The following is a 20,295-nucleotide window of genomic DNA, read 5'->3' as shown; positions in this document are numbered from 1 at the left end:
TTTGAAGGCAACTGTGAGGCTGATGTGTACCCTGGTGAAAATGAATTTGATGTCCCTGGGCTAGGGCATAAAAAACCTGTTTCTTCCTAATGGTAGATGAACATATCATTTTTATTTGGAAAAATAGTACACATCAGTAAATTAATAATTGCCCAGATGCTAACTTCAAATTTAAATTAAAAATGGAATTCAAATAAAATTTATTTCCAGGCATTTACCAGGTACTAGTGGGTACAGGGATAAATGACAAACACAGAGCTTCTAGTGTATAAGAGGATACAGATGGTTAACAATTATAATTGGCAAGAATGTCATGCAAGTATAAGTATGGTTACAAAATGGAGTTAATCCTTAGTTGCGAAATAGGTGTAGTTAATTTGGGTTTTACAAATGAGGATACCAAGGCACAGAACAATTGATGGGCTTATTTCAAGCTGCCACAAATATATGCCAGGTGCAGTATTTAAACACCAGGACTGTGACTCCAAGACCCATGCTATTCACCTTCTGGTCTGTAGCAGTGCTCGTCCCATAGCATATATGCAATAGATTAGATTGTGACTGACACAGTGCCACTCCAAAGGATTTCATCTTTCTCTCAGACCAGCTTTTTAGTCTTTTTCACACCTTTCTTTAAGTATGTTTTACATATCATAAAATTTACCAATTTTAAATGTACAGTCCAGTTATTTTTCATGACTTTACCATGGTGAAATCATCACCCTAAATCAGTTTTAAAACATTTTCATCTCCCCAATTTGAACCTTCATGACCATTTTCATTTAATTTCCATTCCAACCCGTTGTCCCAGGCAACCACTAATCTATTTCCTGTCTCTATAAACTTATGCTTTTTCTGGATACTTAAAAAAAAAAGAAACCTTGTAATGTAAAATCTCTTTTGCCTGGTTTATTTCACCAAGCATAATAACATTTTTGAGGTTTATCCATGATGTAGCATGTGTCAGTAGCTTTTTTCTTACTATTGTTCAATGGTATTATATGAACACACTATATTTTTGTCTCTGTTCATGAGCTGACTGATGATGTTTAAGTTGTTTCTAGTTGTCATCCACAATGGATAACTGCTATGAACATTTGTGCACACATGTCTTCATCTTTCTTGGTTATTTAAAAGGTAGTTGCTGAGTTAATAATTTAACTTTTTAAGTTTTGCCAAGAACAGACTCAAAATGAATTAAAGACTTAAATGTTAGCGTCAAAACCATAAAAACCCTAGAAAAGAAAAGGCAGTAAAATCTCAGACATTCCTTGCAGCAATATTTTTCCAGATACATCTCCTTAGGGAAGGAAAACAAAAACAAAAAGAAAAGAAAAAATGGTACTACATCAAACTAAAAAGTTTTTGCAGAGCAAAGGAAACCATCAACAAAATGAACAACAACCCACTGAATGGGAGAACATATTCACCAATGATATAATTAATAAGTTGTTAACACCCAAAATTTATAAAGAGCTTAAAAAACTCAACACTAGCCCTGGCTGGTGTAGCTCAGTGGACTGAGCGCGGGCCTGCGAACCACACGATCTCGGTTCGATTCCCAGTCAGGGCACATGCCTGGGTTGCAGGCCAGTTCCTGGCAGGGGACTCACGAGAGGCAACCATACATTGATACTTCTCTCCTTCTCTCCTTCCCTTCCCCTCTAAAGATAAATAAAATCTTTAAAAAAATTCACTCACTCATTCAATAAAATATGTATTAAAAAAAACCAAAAACCCCAAATAATCCAATTAAAAATGGGCAAAGGACCTGAAGACACTTCTCCAAAGAGGACATATAGATGGTCAATAGACATATGAAAAGATGTTCAATGTCACCAATCATCAGAGAAATGCCAGTTAAAACCACAATGAGGTATGACCTCATACTTGTCAGAATAACTATCATCAATAAATTAACAAACAAATGTTGGCAAGGATGTGGAGAAAAGGGTCCCTTGTGAACTGTTGGTGGGAATGCAGATTCGTGCAGCCACCATGGAAAGCAGTATAGAGTTACCTCAAAAAATTAGAAATAAAACTGCCTTATGACCCAGCAATTCCATTTCTGAGAATTTAACCAAGGAAACCTAAAACACCAATTTGAAAAAATATAATTCACCCCTATGTTCACTGCAGCATTATTTACAATAGCCAAGATTTGGAAGCAGCCCAAGTGCCCTTCAGCAGATGAGTAGATGGACCTGGAGAGCATTGTGTTAAGTGAAATAAGCCAGTTAGAGAAAAGCAAGTACCATACTGATTTCACTCATATGTGGAATCCAATGAATTAACAAGCAAGACAGAGACAGACTCATAGATGGAGTAGGCTGACAGCTGTTGAGGGTGAGTGTGTGTGGAGGGGCAGAGAAAGTGAGCCAAAAAAGGGAAAAAAGAAAAATACTCATGGACATGGACAACAGTGTGGTGACTGCCGAGTGGGGAGGAGAGTGAAGAAAGGGGAAGGAGGGTTTAAGGGGGATAAATGGTAATGGACGGACACTTGACTTGGAGTAGTGAACATTCTATACGGCGTACATATATGTGTTGTAGAACCGTGCACCTGAAACCTGTATAATTTTGTTAACCAGTGTCACCCTAGTAAATTCAATATAAAGAAAAAAAACAAAGATGCTGAGATTACTGAATATCCATGTGCAAAAAAAAGTGAAAGTAGACAAAGATTTTTTTCATGTATTCTTTAATTCATGTATGGATTAAACACAATGCCTCTGTGTGTGTGTTATATGCACATAATGAAGGTAGATAACTGTATAGCCACCTTCAGTCAAAATAAAATATTTTACCAGGATTGTTGGTAAAATTTGAAATATGAGTGACATAAATTTGTCGAAAGAAAATATGCAAGAATAAACTCCAAGCCAGCCAGAGTAGCACATCCAGAGCTTGGCAGGTGAAATTAAGATAAAGCTGTGTAAATAGTCAGTAATCCCTTCTTTAAATAACTATGCAATGTGTGTGTGCTTAGATTTCAGGCAGAACTGCTGATTATAGGCAGTCGCACATTGCAGATTAAGAAAGCTGTCTCATAGAACGATGAATCTGTCAGCTAAGGAAACGCTGCGTACTCGCATATTTGCAATCATTTCATAATGTCAACATGGAATTCTTATAACCTATTACTTTCAACATATGTAGGAAGAAAGAAATTGTAAATTTTATAAACAATTCATTAAGAAGAAAGTTTTAGATAAAAGCCTCCTTTTAAAAGGCACTTTCTTGTATTAAATTTTCTGGATTGCACCTAAAATTATTAATAGCTAATTTCACAGACAAAATGCCACTTTCGCCATGATAAGGGATACCCAAGAATATTGGCATAAATCTTGGCCACTGGTGTTCACTGTGAGTCAGTCAGTGACTTGCCTGTGTCTCTTCATGGTAACTGATAGACCCTGTGCTAAAACCTGTATCTTGGTTTCCTCTTCGTCAGAACAACATTTGTTTTCAAAACATATTTCCTGGTATACAGTCATGTGTTGCTTAATGACAGGGATGTTCTGAGAAATGTATCATTAGGAAATTGTGTTGTTGTATGAAACTCACAGAGTGCTTTTACACAAACCTAGATGGTATAGCTACACCTAAAGCTATATGCTATAGCCTATTGCTCCAAGACTACAAACCTGAGCAGTGTGTTACTATATTGAATACTGCAGGCACAGTAGTATTTATGCATACCTAAACATAAAAAAAGTACAGTAAAAATAGAGTATGAAAGATAAAAGTGTGCATATGTGTGCATGCATGCATTGGCTGGGGGACAGAAGGAGGGCTGCGGAGGGAGGTGCTGTTGGAGAGAGCATGGTCATCAGGAGGAGGGAGGGAGGAAGGGAGAAAATGAAGAGGAGAGAGTAAGGAAGAGCAGAGATCAAAAGAGACCCAAGAAGTAATAAAAAGGAGAGGGGGAGAAGAAGAGAAAGGGGGCAGGAGTAGGGGACAAGTGAATGAATGTGTGTGTGTGAGCATGTGTTTGGGGGATGGTGGAAAGCAGGTAGGTAAACAGCATGCTGAGCTTCCTCCTCTATTCAAACTACCCAGAGCTGGGAGCAAATTCAACATCGTAGTCTTGGCCAGCCTTTTCTTCGAACATCGCAAACAAACTTTATGGGACCATTGCCATTATTTATGGGACCACTGCCATACATGCAGTCCATGATTGACCGGAATGTCATATGACTGCATATGTCTAATGAAAATGCATTACTGCCTTTTTTTGAATTACCACTTATTAACATTTTAATAGATTTTCATGTGCAACTAGTTATTTATATACCAACCTTTCCCTCTTTGGAAATGTAACATGCTTTATTGTTTTTATTCCTTCTATGTGTGGTTTTTAAATCATCAGAGCCATCAGTCAATTACTGAAACCCTGCCTTACAGCATTTGACAAGGATCTTAGAATGTAATACACACTTGATAAATTTTTGTTTGATTTAAGTACATATTCATTTTTTAATGTTGCAGTTTTAAAATTCCATTTCACTGGCCCCAAGGTCTCACAGAATCAATCAAATTACCTAAATAATACTCCAGGAGAGACATGTAGGTTTATCATATTGTAATGAAGGCCAGTCTTTCAATTTCAAGGGATAAATGCCAACTTTTTTCTTTCTTGAATACCTAGTAACATGACATTCTCTCATTTATTCTAAAGAGAAATGCTGTCTTTTTTTTTTTTCTTAAATCACAGCCTCTATATAAATCTCTTGAACAGATGAAAGTTAGACTTTTTAAATCCAGAACGAAGTGGACTTAGCTGAGTGTGGACACACAGAAAGAAGTGTCCCATATACATTCTGCCATATATCATTGCCATTGTTAATGCATTCTAATAATCACTACTTGTATCTTGAAAATAAAAAGAAATAATTGACTAGCTCATAGGAATTCCACATAAATTTTAAAGAAGAATGCTGAGTTGGAATAAATTAATACAGCCTTCTTTTCAATTTGAGTGGTCGATGAGACATTGGCAAAGCACATATACTATGAAGTTTGCACATGAGATGAGTAAAAGTATACTTTACAAGATACAAGTAAACTAAAATAAATTCACAAATTCTTTTAAAATGTTTTCTTCTTGCCTAAGATATCACCAAGATTGCTTGTGAATAACTTTCTGAAATACTATCTGCAGTGATCTTTTTGGTTATAGCCTTCCAGCCTTTGAGCCACCTGGAAACATTTATTCTCACCTGGAGCCTTGTCCTGACCCCAGGGCCTGGGCTAGTTCTGTCTTTGTTTACTGAAGGAATTTTTAGAAGCCTTAGACCAGTAACTTACCTGCTCAGTATCAGATTTTCCACTCTGCTGATACTGCTCTGGTATTGTAATCTCATTTCAGGCACTAAAATTTTATCTGCTTATTTGTATCCAAGCTCCTCTCTTGAACCACTAGAAACTGGAACCTGGATTCTTCTGTGATCCTCAGTCCTACCTTGGGACCTTACTTTGTATCCCAGTTGGGACAATACTACCTATAAAGTTCTGTGGGCTTAGATAGAGCCCTACCCTGGAACTCAAGTCTTCATGAGTATATCCCCAATACATACCACCTGACAGCTATGAGACAGACTTTCCTCATGTCTGGATTTCTACTTATTGCCTCCTGTCAAACTCCTCTAGAAATGGGCCTTATGCTTCAGCTCATTTCCCTATCAACTATCCGTTCCTTTTTTTATCCCTGTCTGAGCACTGGAAGGAATTGGGGTTCTGGTAACCCACAGACTGGCCTATCTCAATGCCGAGTTCTAATTCTAATAATAACTAAAGAATTTATTTCTATTTTAAAACACTTTTATTCAAACCAGCTGACAGTAAGTTTTAAATGCCTCATTAAATATGCATCTACTGCTTAAAATTATCCCCCAACCCTGAAATACCCCATTACCTGTCTGAATGAATCCTGATTTGTATCCATTAGTTGTGCCATTTTCTGGGGTCACGGTTGATGACACTGAAGAGTTTGGTTTAATAGAGTGGCAAGTAGCAGAGGATTGTCGGCTTCTACATTCTGTAAAAGAGTGCGAGTCACATTATGTGAGAAGACCAAAAAGTCTGTTAAAACAGGTGTTGGAAACACAATCTACAAACTCTAAAATAAGTTGCTCCTCCATAAACGACAACCATTTTCCTTTTCTGAGGCTCCCCTTACTTTAATCCTGATTCCAACAGAATGTTGCACATGGTGAGCACAGTTTGTCTTCATAGGGCCAGATGCCATGTTTAGAAGGCAAAGGAATGGTTACAAAGAGTAATCGGGCTTTTTTACCCACAGACTAGTTCTCAGGGGAAAAATTACTCATAACCAATACAGTCATATTAGTTTTATGGGTAAGACTGAGGTTAAACTACCAATAATTTATAAAAATCTAATAAGCTTTCAAATCCCAATTAATCTGCTATCCAGGATTGATTTAAGTGTGGAACAGTAACCTAGAGACCATCTACACTACTTTCAAACTTCTTACATCAACCTTAATTTATGCTCAAAAGTAGAAGCAAAGAAACATTAAAAATGCCCAAGTTATTATTATTCTTAGTTCTTATTAGTGAAAATAGGTAGTCAATATTCAGGTTGTTTACACCAAGCTTCATTTCAATTAAGCTGATATAGGTCTTTGGTATATTTTAATAATACCTTGTTAATAATACTGGTTCAGGTAGATAGCAGATACTATGTCAATGTGTGGGGCTGTAACTGCCAACCAAATTATACTGTGTGTTTTACCATATTAGTCTTAAAGGCAGCATGTGAAAAAGATATAAATGGTTGTAAGTGACCAGGTTAATTATAGAGGTTCCTTTACAGAGTTTCCAAGTTTATTCGATACATGCAAGGGTTGGAGGCAGTTTTCTATCACCTTCTATGCTATGACCTTCCTTGCAGAGTTATTTTATTTGGCCTAAGAGGCTATCTGCCCAAAATGTGTATATATGCATATTTGTAAATTGATGTTATATGTTTGTATGTATGTGTACATAGATCTATACAGTTCCAATTCCAAAATAGTAACTGCTATAAATGTAAGGCTTCAGAAGTCACCCAGGATCATCGTATCAGAAATGATTTCACAGATATTCTTTCCCAGAAAGATGAATTGTCGTTGAGCACTCAATGACAGTTCAAAATATTCAGAAGTTAAAAATATTTTATGCAACCAAAACAAAAGCTTAAAAAGGCAGTTAAGAGGCAGGGAGGCAACATTTATCCCATTTTTTTCTTTTATTAGAGTTTATGACACTTAAAACAAATTTTCTAGAGGAAATTCTTTAGACTTTATTAGAATACAGAGTTATTTAAAATACACTATGCTTATGATTCAGTGGCGATACGCTTTAAGTTCTGATGACACCTGGTTTGGAACATAGAGCCATTTCCAGAGGAGTTATGTAATGTCATTTCCAATACAACCAAGAATAATTACGGTGAAAGACTCAGAAGCCAATCTGCAGTTGTAATTTGGATTTAGTATGATATTTTTTCATGGTCAGGTCAAAATATTGCCCAGACAACAAATAGAAACATTAAAGGCAATTATTATATTGTCTTTAAAATAGTAATATAAATAACTGAGAAAAATCTCAGCATCTAAGAAACTACTCAAAAGAATAAGGATTACATATTCCACTGCATTAGAATAATGAATAGAACTTGTGTGAAATTCTATCAAACACATGAAGACATGAAGTTTCAACTGGATTCATTTCTACACATAAGTTAGTTAAGTTCTTCCTAACCAAAAAGAAATAAAACTTTGTCAACTAAACAGTGCATTTTCCCAGGTATTATGAAGAGAGCATTATTTATTCTAAAGTATGCTTAGTTCTAATTAAAACAGGAAAACATGAATACTTGGAAATTATCAAAGAAACCTATTAAATAAATCAGAAAAAACATGTCATTGGGAAACTGACACTTTAAGGACCTTTCCAAATGAGAGAAGAGGCAGAAGGAGTCCTTTTTTTCCCCTAGAGTTATACTCCACCTTCCCAAGAGACAGATGCATAAGGATATGCACTTTCCTAAACTTGAACATACGCTTTATTAAAAGATCAAAATCATGTCAAATAACCTGTCAGAAGGCTTTGGATTTGGGAGTAGCATTCTTAACTTGGGATGGTTATCTGTATCACCCCTGAACGCTGAACCCTACATGGGTCACTTGTCATTATGGTAGTGGCCTCATTCCCTTCCCCTGCCTTTCCCTCCAGGAGGTTGCTGCTACCTTTCCAGCAGATAAGAGGCCCCTTGGACAGTACACCCTGGGAGCTTCTGACTAGGTAGTACTTTAAGTGCTTCTGCTTCTTTGGCTGGGTGGTGAGCTTCAAGTTAATATGGTTGGAAAATTCTGTAAAATACCGAAATCCTCTTTCTCCACAGCCGATACAGTTTCCAGAAAACCCTGAAAGGAGGAAAACCAAAGTTACTGGTGTCCTTGTACATGGATACAATACTTGTACATTAAAGAAGCACAGAAAATATCAACAGTCTTTGACTCAATGGCTTCCTAATTTCAAGAAAAAAATTCAAAGGAAAAAAACAAGTACAATATTTTAGCAGAGTACTTCGTAACAGTTAAAGACTGAAAATAATTTAAAGAATTTTTAATGATCTAAAAAGATAATGGCTTGGGAAACAAAGTAGATAATATCACGTGATAGAATTTATATAATTGACTTCTGGTCAAGAGAGAGGTACACATGGCTTACACCCTCTCATAACCACAGCAAAAATTACAACTAGACTACAAAAGAAATATCACCCAGATCATTAGAAAACCAAACTGGAAGTCTAACAAGCAAGGAATTAAAGAAGCCACATTCATCCAGATGGGTAGGAGGGGTGGAGATGCAGAATGGGCATTCCCACACCCATATGTGGGTGTATAAAAATCAGCAGGGATACCTTGGGTGCAAGGGATCCAAGCCCCACACCAGACAATACAGCCCAGGGTTCCAGCACCAGGAAGGTAAGCCCTCACAATTTCTGGCTGTAAAAATCAGTGCAGGTTGGAGTGGTGGAAGAAACTGTGGGATTCCCAGGAGTTTCCTTTTAAAGAGCCCATAACAGACTTAGACTTACAAAGACTCGGTCCCTTTGGGCTCCAGCACAGTGGCAACAGCTGGAAGGGCACCAGTGCCGTACAAGGAGAAATGAAGTGACTGCCATCAGGACAGTACAGGAGACTACTTTCTTCTGGACAAAACACCAGATGCCAGACAGTGGCACTGTCCCCTTTCCGAGCCCTCCCCCACAAAAAGCCACAGAGCAGCAGCAGAGTGCCTGGCTTCAGAGATTACCTAAGACCCCGCCCCATCCAACTAACTAGGGCACTCTTCCACAATAGGTCATGCTCCTAATACAGGGAGTCAAAGCAGCTCTACACAGAAACAAACACAGGGAGGCTGTCAAAATGAAGAGACAATGAAATATGGCCCAAATGAAAGAATAGAACAAAACTCCAGAAAAAAGAATTAAATGAAATAGAGATAAGCAATCTATCAGATGCAGAGTTCAAAGCACTGGTGATCAGGTTGCTGAAGGAACTCACTGGGACTTCATAGAAAAGACCCAGGCAGAAATGAAGGCTACACTAAGTGAAATAAAGAAAAATTTATAGGGATACAACAGTGGAGGAGATGAAGTCAAGAATCAAAAATGATTTGGAACGTAAGGAAGAAAGAAACATTCAATGAGAACAACAAGAAAAAAGAATCCAAAAAAGTGAGGAGAGGCTAAGGAACCTCTGGGACATCTTCAAACATACAAACGTGAATCATAGGGGTGCCAGATGAAGAAAAGAAAGAGCAAGAAATTGAAACTTATTTGAAAAAATAAAGAAAACTTCTCTAATTTGGTGAAAGAAATGGACACACCAGTCGAGGAAGAACAGAGAGTCCCAATTAAGATATACCCAAAGAGGACCACACAAAGACACATCATAATTAAAATACTGAAGGTGAAAGATAAAGAGCAGGCTCTGCCTGGTGTGGCTCAGTAAATTGAGTGTGGGCCTGCGAACCAAAAGGTCACCAGTTTGATTCCCAGTCAGGGCACATGTCTGGGTTGCAGGCCAGGTCCCCAGTAGAGGGTGTGTGAGAGCCAACCACACATCTATGCTTCTCTCCCTCTCTTTCTCCTTCCTTTCCTTCTTTCTCTAAAAAAAATAAGTAAAAATCTAAAAAAAAAAGATAAAGAGCAGATCTTAAAAGTAGCAAGAGAAAAGCAGTCTGTTACTTATGGGGGAGTTCCCATAAGACTGTCAGCTGATTTCTCAAAAGATACTAGCTAGTCTGAAAGGGACTAGCAAGAAGTATTCAAAGTGATGAAAAAGATCTTGGAAAGCAATTCATTCCAAAAGCAATTCATTTGGAATTGACGGGTAGATAGTGTGCTTCTCAGACATGATAAAGCTGAAGTTCATCATCACAGTTCATTATTATTTGAAATGTTAAAGGGATTTATTTAAGAAAAAGATGATCAATACTAAGAATATCAAAATGGCAATAAATTCACAACTATCCACAATTGAATCTACATAGGAGTTCCCATAAGACTTTCAGTTAATTTCTCAAAAAAAAACCAAAAACCTCTTAAGGGCAAGAAGGGTCTTGAAAGAAGTATTCAAAGTCTTGAAAAACAAGGACCTTCCTCCAAGATTATTCTATCCAGTAAAGCTATCATTTAGAATGGAATGACAGATAAAGTGCTTCTCAGATAAGGTAAAATTAAAGCAGTTCATCATCACTGGGCCATTATCATATGAAATGTTAAAGGGACCTATTCAAGAAAAAGTAGATCAAAATTATGAACGTTAAATTAAATGGCAAAAAGTACATATCATTGAACAATTGAATGTAAAAAACAAACTAGGCAAACCAGAACAGAGACTGAATCTTGGATACAGAGTGTGTTTTGATGGTTGCCAGATGGGAGAGTGGTGTGGGGGAATGGATGAAGAGGTGAGAGGATTAAATAGGTAGTTACAGAATAGCCATGGAGATGTGAAGTACAGTATAGGGGGAATTCTAGTCAACAAGGTGGTGCAGATATGGCTCACCCCTTCATACAACCACAACAAAATCACAACTAAAATGTAGAAAAAACATTGCTCAGAACTGACAGAAATCGAGTTGAATGGAAGTCTGGCAATTATGGAAGTAAAGAAACCACATCCGTCCACACTGGTAGGAGGGGCACACATTCGGAATGGGCTGTTCCCTCACCCACAAGTGGTGGATAAAAATTCAGGAGGGATTCCTCAGGAGTGAGGAGTCCCAGCTCCACACGTCACCCCCCTGCCCATGGTTCCAACTAATCAGAACAAGAAGAAAAGAGAATTCATAAAACAAAAAACAAAAAACAAGGATAGTGTATACAGCCTGTGGGGCAATTTTAGGCAATCCAACATTCACTTCACAGGGATATGAGAAGAAGAGAAAGAGCAAGATATTGGAAATCTATCTGAAAAAGTAATGAAAGAAAACTTCCCCAATTTGATCTAGGAACTAGATATGCAAGTCTAGGAAGCACAGAGAGTCCTAAACAAGATGGATGCAAAGATACCCACCCTAAGTCACATCATAATTAAAATATCAAAGGTTAAAAATAAAGAGATGGGAGGGAATTATGGAAGATTGGGTGAGAGGTGAGGGGCTTAAATAGTACAAATCAGTAGCTACAGAATAGCCAAGGGGATATAAAGTACAGTACAGGAAAAGCAGTAGCCAAAGAACTTACTTACATGAGCTCTGGACATGAACAAGAGTGGGGAGATTGCCTGAGGGAATGGGGGTTGCCAGGTGGAGAGGAGCAAAGGGGGAAAATCAGGACAAATGTAATAGCATAATTAATAAAATATAATTGAAAATAAAACAAAAATCTGCTTCAAGTCCAAAAAATAATAATAAAAATAAAAAACTCTTAGATACAGCCCTGGCTGGCGTAGCTCAGTGGATTGAGCACATGCCTGCGAACCAGAGGATCTTGGTTCAATTCCCAGTCAGGGCACATGCCTGGGTTGCAGGCCAGTTCCCTGCAGGCCAACTCCCAGCAGGGGATGCACGAAAGGGAACCATACACTGATGTTTCTCTCCCTCTCTCCTTCCCCTCTAAATATAAATAAATAAATTAAATTAAAAAAAAACTTTTAGATACAGACAACAGTATGGCAATTGCAAGAGGAAAAGGTGGGTGGGGAAAGATAAAGAAGTGTAAAGGGCGAATAAGGTGATAAAAGGAGATAATTTTGAATGGTGAACACACGACACAATATACAGATGATAAATCATAGCACTGTACCTATATAATTGAAACCTATATAATTTTATTAACTGATATCACCCCAATAAATTCAATTAGAATGAAAAAATAAAAATAAAAGACAATGTAACAGAAAACACCCATTCAGAATAGGAAAATAAAGGAACCAAATAAATAAAGATAGTTTAAGGGACCTCTGAAATATCAAGGATAACATTTGTATCATAGGTGTAACAAAAGGAGAAGAGAGAAGTGCAAGAGATTGGGAAACTATTTGAAGAAATAATGACTGAAAACTTCCCTAACCTGGTGAAGGGAAAAAACACACAAATGCAGGAAGCACAGATATCAAAGCAACTCAAATGCCTATCAGTGGATGACTGAACAAAGAAGATATGGTACATATGTATGATGGGATATTACTTGGCCATAAATATGAATGAAATCTTACCATTTGTGACAACAGGGATGGGTATAGAGGGTATTATGCTAAGTGAGGTAAGTCAGATATAGAAGGACAAATACCACATAATTTCACTTATGTGTGGAATCTAAAGAACAAAATAAAAGAACAAAACAGAAACAGACTCATAAACACAGAATAAACTGAGGGTGCCAGATGGGAGGGGGGTTGGGGAGCTGGGTAAAAAAGGTGAAGGGATTAAGCAGTACAATTTGGTAGTTACAAAATAGTCATAGGATGTAAAGTACAGCATATCAAAAAGTAAAACAACTCTGAGATAAAGAAATACATTATTTTACACTGTATATACAAATATATATTCCTAATTCACTCTAGTTTTGGGTGACTAATACTAAATATAAAATGAAAATCACATAAAACTGACTGAAGTTATAAATAATGAATCATTATTTTAGAAAAACTACAAATAACTTAAAAAGTAGATAACCCACAGGTGAATAATTGAGAGGTGACATTTTGCTAGCAGGCCCAGATCAATGATTCTATAGAAAGTGAATCCTACCTGGTTTTATAGCATATTAATTTTTGATAAATTGCATGCTTGGTTTAAAAAAAGTTCTTTTTATTAAAGCAAATATTTTGAGAATAAATAAAAAATAACTTTGAAGAAGTTACTAAAAGAAAAAGTGTTGGCACTAAACTATAGAATATTCCTCAACTAACTCTCCAATTTTAAAAAAGTTCTGTGATATTTAAAATAAACTTGTATTTTTTTTTAATATTTTATTTATTTATTTATCTTTAGAGGGGAAGGAGAGAAACATCAATGTATGGTTGCCTTTCGTGCATTCCCTGCTGGGAGTTGGCCTGCAGGGAACCAGCCTGCAACCCAGGCATGTGCCCTGACTGGGAATCGAACCGCGATCCTCTGGTTCACAGGCCTGTGCTCAATCCACTGAGCTACACCAGCCAGGGCTTAAAATAAACTTGTATTTTAACTCCTTTATCTTGGAAGGAATTTTGGGTGAAATACTCACCTAAAAGTGCATTTTTTCCATGATCATCCGGTAGAAATCGCTTGTCTACAGCACACACTAGGATGTGTTCAGGGAGATTGGGAGACTTTGCCCCCACCAGAAGGAATCCTGCTGGGATGTCGATTTGTTCCATACAGAGAGATACCAAACGCAAATCCTTTCCTGCTTGACAAAAACCTAAAAACCAGGGAAAAAGACACAAGTGTTTAGGGAGATTAATATGCTTTATAACCCATTTGGAGGGTAGATTTACCTGTGGGAATCACTACTAAGGACTAAATTTAAAGTCCATATACTCCAACTAGAAGACAAATCTATCATATGTGCCTCTCTGAGCAGAAGTGAAAAGACACTAAAAGGAGGTATTCTGATTTGTGTAGCCAATATTTACAAGTTTTATATTTTCTGTCCACAAGTAAGGATATAATAATAAATATGGAGCAAACTTTGAAAAAATTTATGTAATTTTTATGTGCATATAATATAGTATTTTAACTTTCAATGCATGTTCATATCTATAAACAGGGATGATCAAAGAACAGAGATGCTCTTTACTTCACATAGGAAGTTACTGAAACTTGGAGTTTGGTGAATGGGCCAGAGCCAGAACTCCAAACTGTTAGGTTATTTTCACCCGTTATTATATGAAATGACAAGGTATGACAAAAGTCTTATATAATTGCTTTGAGTACCGTAACATATTATAGTAATTCATTAGTTCATTATTTATTAAAAATCATTTACAACAAATGCTGTCCTATGCCTGGGGATACAGATATCTTCCTCTGAAAACTCATATTGTAGGTAATTGGAAGAATATATAAGGAATTGATAATCACAAAATAATATTAAAGAGGACAACTATTTTTTGCTACAAATTGTGGATCTCCACCTCTTAGGGAACATAATCCTCCCTGCACTCTAATCACGTGATTCTCCTGGACAGTTGTGATATTCCTGACCCAAGATGGGCCATGTAATAACCCCCTCTTCAGCCATAGTTCATAGTTGGTCAGTCCAGGGGTGGGCACCTGACATAAACCAGGCCAATCAAAGCCCTTTCCTTAAGTATTCTGATAGAACCAGAGAGAGCATGGCTTGATTAGCTCTGTGGCAGTTCTGTTCCTTGGCCTGTGAGAGAAATCTGTCAGCAGAGACAGGAGGGGCAAGAGGAACGTTCTGGTAGTTTGGACCTGTGAAGCCCTTTCCCATGGTTTGGTCAAGACATTTTTTGCTTTGGAATTTTTCCAATAACTTCTTCATTCTACCTACGCTAGTCTGAGGTGGGTTTCTGTCACTTGCAACCAAATAAGGCTAAATAAAGGTACCTAAAGGTGCTCTTTGAGGGAGTTCTAAGAGAGGGAGGATGGAAACCTAACTCAACACACAACCTGGAGGTGATCATTATCATCACTGCCCAAAAGAAAGTAGAGAAGAACCACGCTAGATTTTTCCAACATCGATTCATATTACAATGCTAACCAAATGCCAACAAACAATTGGATGCTATCAGTTAATACATAAGAAATGAAAAGAAAATGACATCCAAACTTGGTACAATGCTGTGGTGCATATAAAGCTACTATATAGTCTGGATCACCAAATGTGAAAGCAGACACAGTAAAATTGAAAAAGTCAACAGAAAAGCTAAAGTGATAAGGACAATGGAGTTCAACTATTTCGAGCTGTAAAAAACTCTATTAGCATTAAAAAACCTCAAATTTAGCTCTTTGGGTTTGTGAATTGAGAAATATAATTCAAAATGTTTTTGTGAATTCTTTAACAATTTGAAATGAATTAGTATTTTATTACAATATCATCTATTCTTATTTGGCAAATAGTCATTTAAATATATCATGTTATTTATCCAGTCTCCAAACATTTTTTGGAGCCTGTGGACACATAAAGCCCTTGAGGGGGGGGGAATAAAAAAACTCTTGCTGCCCCCACCCTCATTAAAGAACAGACTCACAGTCTGTTTTGCACTTTGGAAGTTGGATATGGATCATGATGATGATGATGAGACAATCATGGGAGCTACTGATGGCAGCTAAATTTTATGGATCACTTAACAAAAGCCAGGTACAGAGCTAAATACTGTTTAGATTATGTTATTTAATCCTCTCAACCACTCTGGGTAGGTACTACTATCTCCTTTTCAAAGGTAGAGAAATTAAAGCTCAAAAAGTTTAGGGAACTAGCCCAAGGTTACATGAGTTTAATGATGTTAAGAATGGGAAGTTTAGACCCAGGGGACTTCCGGCCAAAATGGAGGCATAAGCGTAGGTAGACACACTGTACCTCCTCAAACAACCAAAATAAGGACAACAACAATTCAGAAACAAAGTAACAACCAAAACTGAAAGAAAATTGAACTGTATGGCACTCCGACAACCAAAGAGTTAAAATACACACATTCATCCAGACCCGTAGGCGGAGAGGAGTCAAACGGCTGAACAGAGAGGGGCTGCAGCACAAGAGGCGGTGATACCAGGTGTGCAAGGCACCCTGGGTGTGCAAGGCAGCGGCTGGCAGACCCTGGGGGGTGTGGGGTGGCAATGGGAAGACCCAGCGAGGCGGAGATTGAGAAGCAGGGGCACTGTGCCCAAGGCAGCTGGCTGACCAGGCAGCTGTCCCGCATTCTTGCGCAGATAACTGGGGAGCAAGACATCACGCAAATCACGGTCCTAGCGCCGGGAAATAAAGCCTCAAAACACCCAGTGAAAACACTTGTGGGGGCTGAGGTGCAGGGATAGACTCCCACCCTCACAGGAAAGTTTGTTGGAGAAACCCACAAGGTTCTAGAATGCATACAAGCCCACCGACAATGGGAATCAGCACCAGAAAGGCCCAGCTCGCTTGGGGGAAGCGGCGGAAGGGAGTGAAGCAAAGCGCCATTTTTTCCCTCTCAGACCCCACCCCCACATACAACATCACAACCTAGCAACTGGATCACCCTGCCCTGGCGAACACCTAAGGCTCCACCCCTCATACAGAACAGGTGCGAACAGACCAAAACATTATAGCAGAAGAAACAGTTCAAAGCCCCAGAGCCAATACCTCTAAGCAACCAAGAGATAGTCAACCTATCAGATGCACAGTTCAAAATACTGGTGATCAGGATGCTCACAGAACTGGTTGATTTTAGTCACAAATTAGAGGAACAAATGAAGGCTAAACTAAGTGAAATGAAGGAAAATGCACAGGGAACCAATAGTGATGGAAAGGAAACTGGGTCTCAAATCAATGGAGTGGACCAGAAGGAAGAAAGAAACAACAAACAGAAAAGAATGAAGAAATAAGAATTCAAAAAAATGAGGAGAGGCTTAGAACCTCCAGTACATCTTTAAACATTCCAACATCCGAATTATAGGGGTACCAGAAGGGGAAGAGGAACAGCCACGAATGGAGAACTTATTTGAACAAATAATAAAGGAGAACTTCCCCAATCTGGCAAAGGAAACAGACTTCCAGGAAGTCCAGGAAGCTCAGAGAGTCCCAAAGAAGTTGGACCCAAAGAGGAATACACCAAGGCACATCGTAATTACATTAGCCAAGATAAAAATGAAGGAGAGAATCCTAGAAGCAGCAAGAGACAAGGAGATAGTAACCTACAAAGGAGTTCCCATCAGACTGTCAGCTGATTTGCTCGAAAGAGACCTTACAGGCAAGAAGGGGCTGGAAAGAAGTATTCCAAATCATGAAAGGCAAGGACCTACATCCAAGATTGCTCTATCCAGCAAAACTTTCATTTAGAATGGAAGGACAGATAAAGTGCTTCTCAGATAAGGTCAAGTTGAAGGAGTTCATCATCACCCAGCGCTTATTTTATGAAATATTAAGGGGACTTATCTAAGAAAAAGAAGATAAAAAACATGTATCCTAAAATGACATCAAATTCACAATTACTAACAACCACACCTAAAATAAAAACAAACTAAGGAAACAACTAGAACAGGAACAGAACCATAGAAATGGAGATCACATGGAGGGTTAGCAACAGGGGAGTGGGAGGAGGAGGGTGGGGAAAAGTACAGAGAATAAGTAGCATAGATGGCAGGCAGAAAATAGGGGGAGGGCAAGAATAGTATGGGAAATGTAAAAGCTAAAGAACTTAAGACACCTGGACATGAACTAAAGGGGGGTGAATGTGGGAAGGAGAGGGTGTGCAGGGTGGAGGGGAATGAAAGGGGGAAATGGGACAACTGTAATAACATAATAAAATATATTTAAAAAAGAATAGGAAGTTTACTGTATGGAAATGGACAAAAATCATACTATTCAACTTAGCAAAAAAAATATCTAAGAACAATTATAATCTAGAGGCGTGAACACAAACTTTCCCAGCAAAGTCCTAAAATACTAAATCTAGGAGGCATTTTAAAGTCCTAAAAAGATCACTACTTTTTAAAAATAATTATTAATTTACATATAGACAATAACTCTAGAAATACATTTCCCCTAAGAGTAACTAACACCTTTATTATGATTTGCTCCAAAAGGCAGACTGTATAAAATATCTTTCCAAATCCAGTGATGAGAGGTTCACAATTGCCTATTGATGGGAAGCAGAATATCTCTGTCACTAAGTAGCAATAGAATTTTCTACAACCTTGATTCACTATGTTAGAAAGAGTGAACCAGATGGAACCATAAGTCTATACCACCAATTTGCAAATTATTATAAGCCTTTTTAGAACATCAGAGCTATATAGAACCTCAAGATCATCAAATACAGGATTCCCCAACAAATGATTATCAAACTTCCAGGGATTCAAGGTATTCCAAGTAATTGAGAATTATAAGTGAAATTAAATAGATATCATTACCAGTTTTTCAAACCTAATAACTATTCTCATATCCTATTTTTAAAAGAGAATGTTTTGAGAACCTTCTATCCTATACCTGTTAAATGAACTCAGGACTCCCTCAATTGAAAACCATATCAGTGAGTGGTTTTTCTGATAGCAAAATTTTAAGTTTTTATTGTAAGTCATATGTGTTGATATGTTGCTTAATTTATACCCATGAGGGTTTGTTGGAAGGTTCAGGGAACACTGATTCTGTGTGTTAATGAACACACAAAAAAGTAATTTTACAAATGTGCATAAAGATACTATTTGCTGGATATGAAAGTTAGATGCTCACTCATCAAATAAGATTATATAAAATGTACCCGGAACTCTGGCTAGTGTGGCTTAGTGGACTGAGCACCAGCTTGTGAACTGAAGGATTGCTGGTTCAATTCCTGGTTATGGCACATGCCTGGGTTTTGGGCCAGGTCTCTGGTTGGAGGTGTGACATTTCTCTCCCACTCTTTTTCCCTCCTTTCCCCTCTCTCTGAAGATAAATGAACAAAATCTTTTTTAAAAATGCACTGGTAAGTTTCTAGGACACACACAAAAACAATGTTAAGTAACCTACATTTAGTGATTCTATCTCAATTTGCCTTTTTATGTGTGTGAGAGAGAAACATGTCATTTGTAGAGAAATTTTGCAAACAGCAGCCTGAAACTTTTTTGTCACATAGAGAAAAAGTGCATAAATTATAAAAAAAATAAACTAGTACATCCTTTTAATCATAAAATGTAGAAATTCCAAAATTTGGGTATTAAAAATAGGTTTTGACCTTTTCTGATTCTGGAAAACATTTAAATATAGTTGGCTACCCTTCCCCCCCCCACAAAAAAGTATAAAATTTCATTTTTGAATCTGTCAACAAGCCATACTTTTTATTATACAATGAAATTAAATAATTATTGAATAATAAAATATAGATTTTTGTATAAATGAATGAGTATATTAAAAAGTTGATATAAAATACTTTTTACTTAAAATCAGTTCTTTATCACATATGATGTAATGATCTTTAGTCATTAAATCCCCAAGGGTTTCAAGATTATATATTATTACAAGAGGGATTTGTGGGTTAAAGATTGCTTAGCTACTCCAATCTCTTTAGCATGTAAATGAGGAAAGTAGGACCCCTGTAAGTCAAGAAAGTGGCCCAGCCCTGATCCATGTGGCTCAACTGGTTGGGCATTATTCTGCGAATGGAAGGTGGCTAGCTGGGGCATGTACTAAAGTCAACCGTTGATGGTTTCTTTCTCAGATTGGTATTTCTCTACCCATTTTTCTCCCTCCCTTACCTTCCCTGTAAAAATAAATAAATCAAACCTTTCTTTTTTTAAAGTAAGAAAATGGCTCAAATACCCAGCAAGTATTAACGGTGGGACTAGAACTAGGTCTCTTGACTTCAAGGTAGATGCTCCTTTGTTCTCACTAACACAGCTCTGACATAATGAGTCACCCTCCCTCCATCTCATGTGGCACATTCTCCTCTAGCTTCTTCCTTGCCTGCTTTTGCTGAGTGCTTTCACCCAACTTTACAGGCTGTATCCTGGGAGCACCTGATATACCTGCCCCTGCCAGTCATGGGCTATGACAGAATCCACCTATCTCATATTTGCTGATGAATCTTAAAATTCATGGTTTTGCAGGCGGGAAAGGTGACTCATGATTAGGAAGTGACATTTCTGATG

At 37.6% G+C, this 20,295-nt stretch overlaps 1 protein-coding gene across 1 annotated transcript in view; it reads right to left on the bottom strand.

Moving 5' to 3' along the window:
• The window catches only part of GREB1L (GREB1 like retinoic acid receptor coactivator), a 282,213-nt gene that overhangs the window by 102,615 nt on the left and 159,303 nt on the right, over positions 1-20,295 (bottom strand). The window contains exons 6-8 of the mRNA XM_037031689.1: positions 13,754-13,930; positions 8,256-8,432; positions 5,918-6,040 (exon numbers count right to left, since the gene is read on the bottom strand). Coding sequence (XP_036887584.1) covers positions 5,918-6,040; positions 8,256-8,432; positions 13,754-13,930 — 477 coding nt within the window. The remainder of the gene's footprint in view (positions 1-5,917; positions 6,041-8,255; positions 8,433-13,753; positions 13,931-20,295) is intronic.

This window comes from Sturnira hondurensis, unplaced genomic scaffold, assembly GCF_014824575.4.
Source record: "Sturnira hondurensis isolate 20B ecotype Veracruz unplaced genomic scaffold, ASM1482457v3 Scaffold0001872, whole genome shotgun sequence".
Lineage (NCBI taxonomy): Eukaryota > Metazoa > Chordata > Mammalia > Chiroptera > Phyllostomidae > Sturnira > Sturnira hondurensis.
Note: the sequence above shows the minus strand (reverse complement) of the source record. Positions and strands in the feature narration are given on the sequence as shown.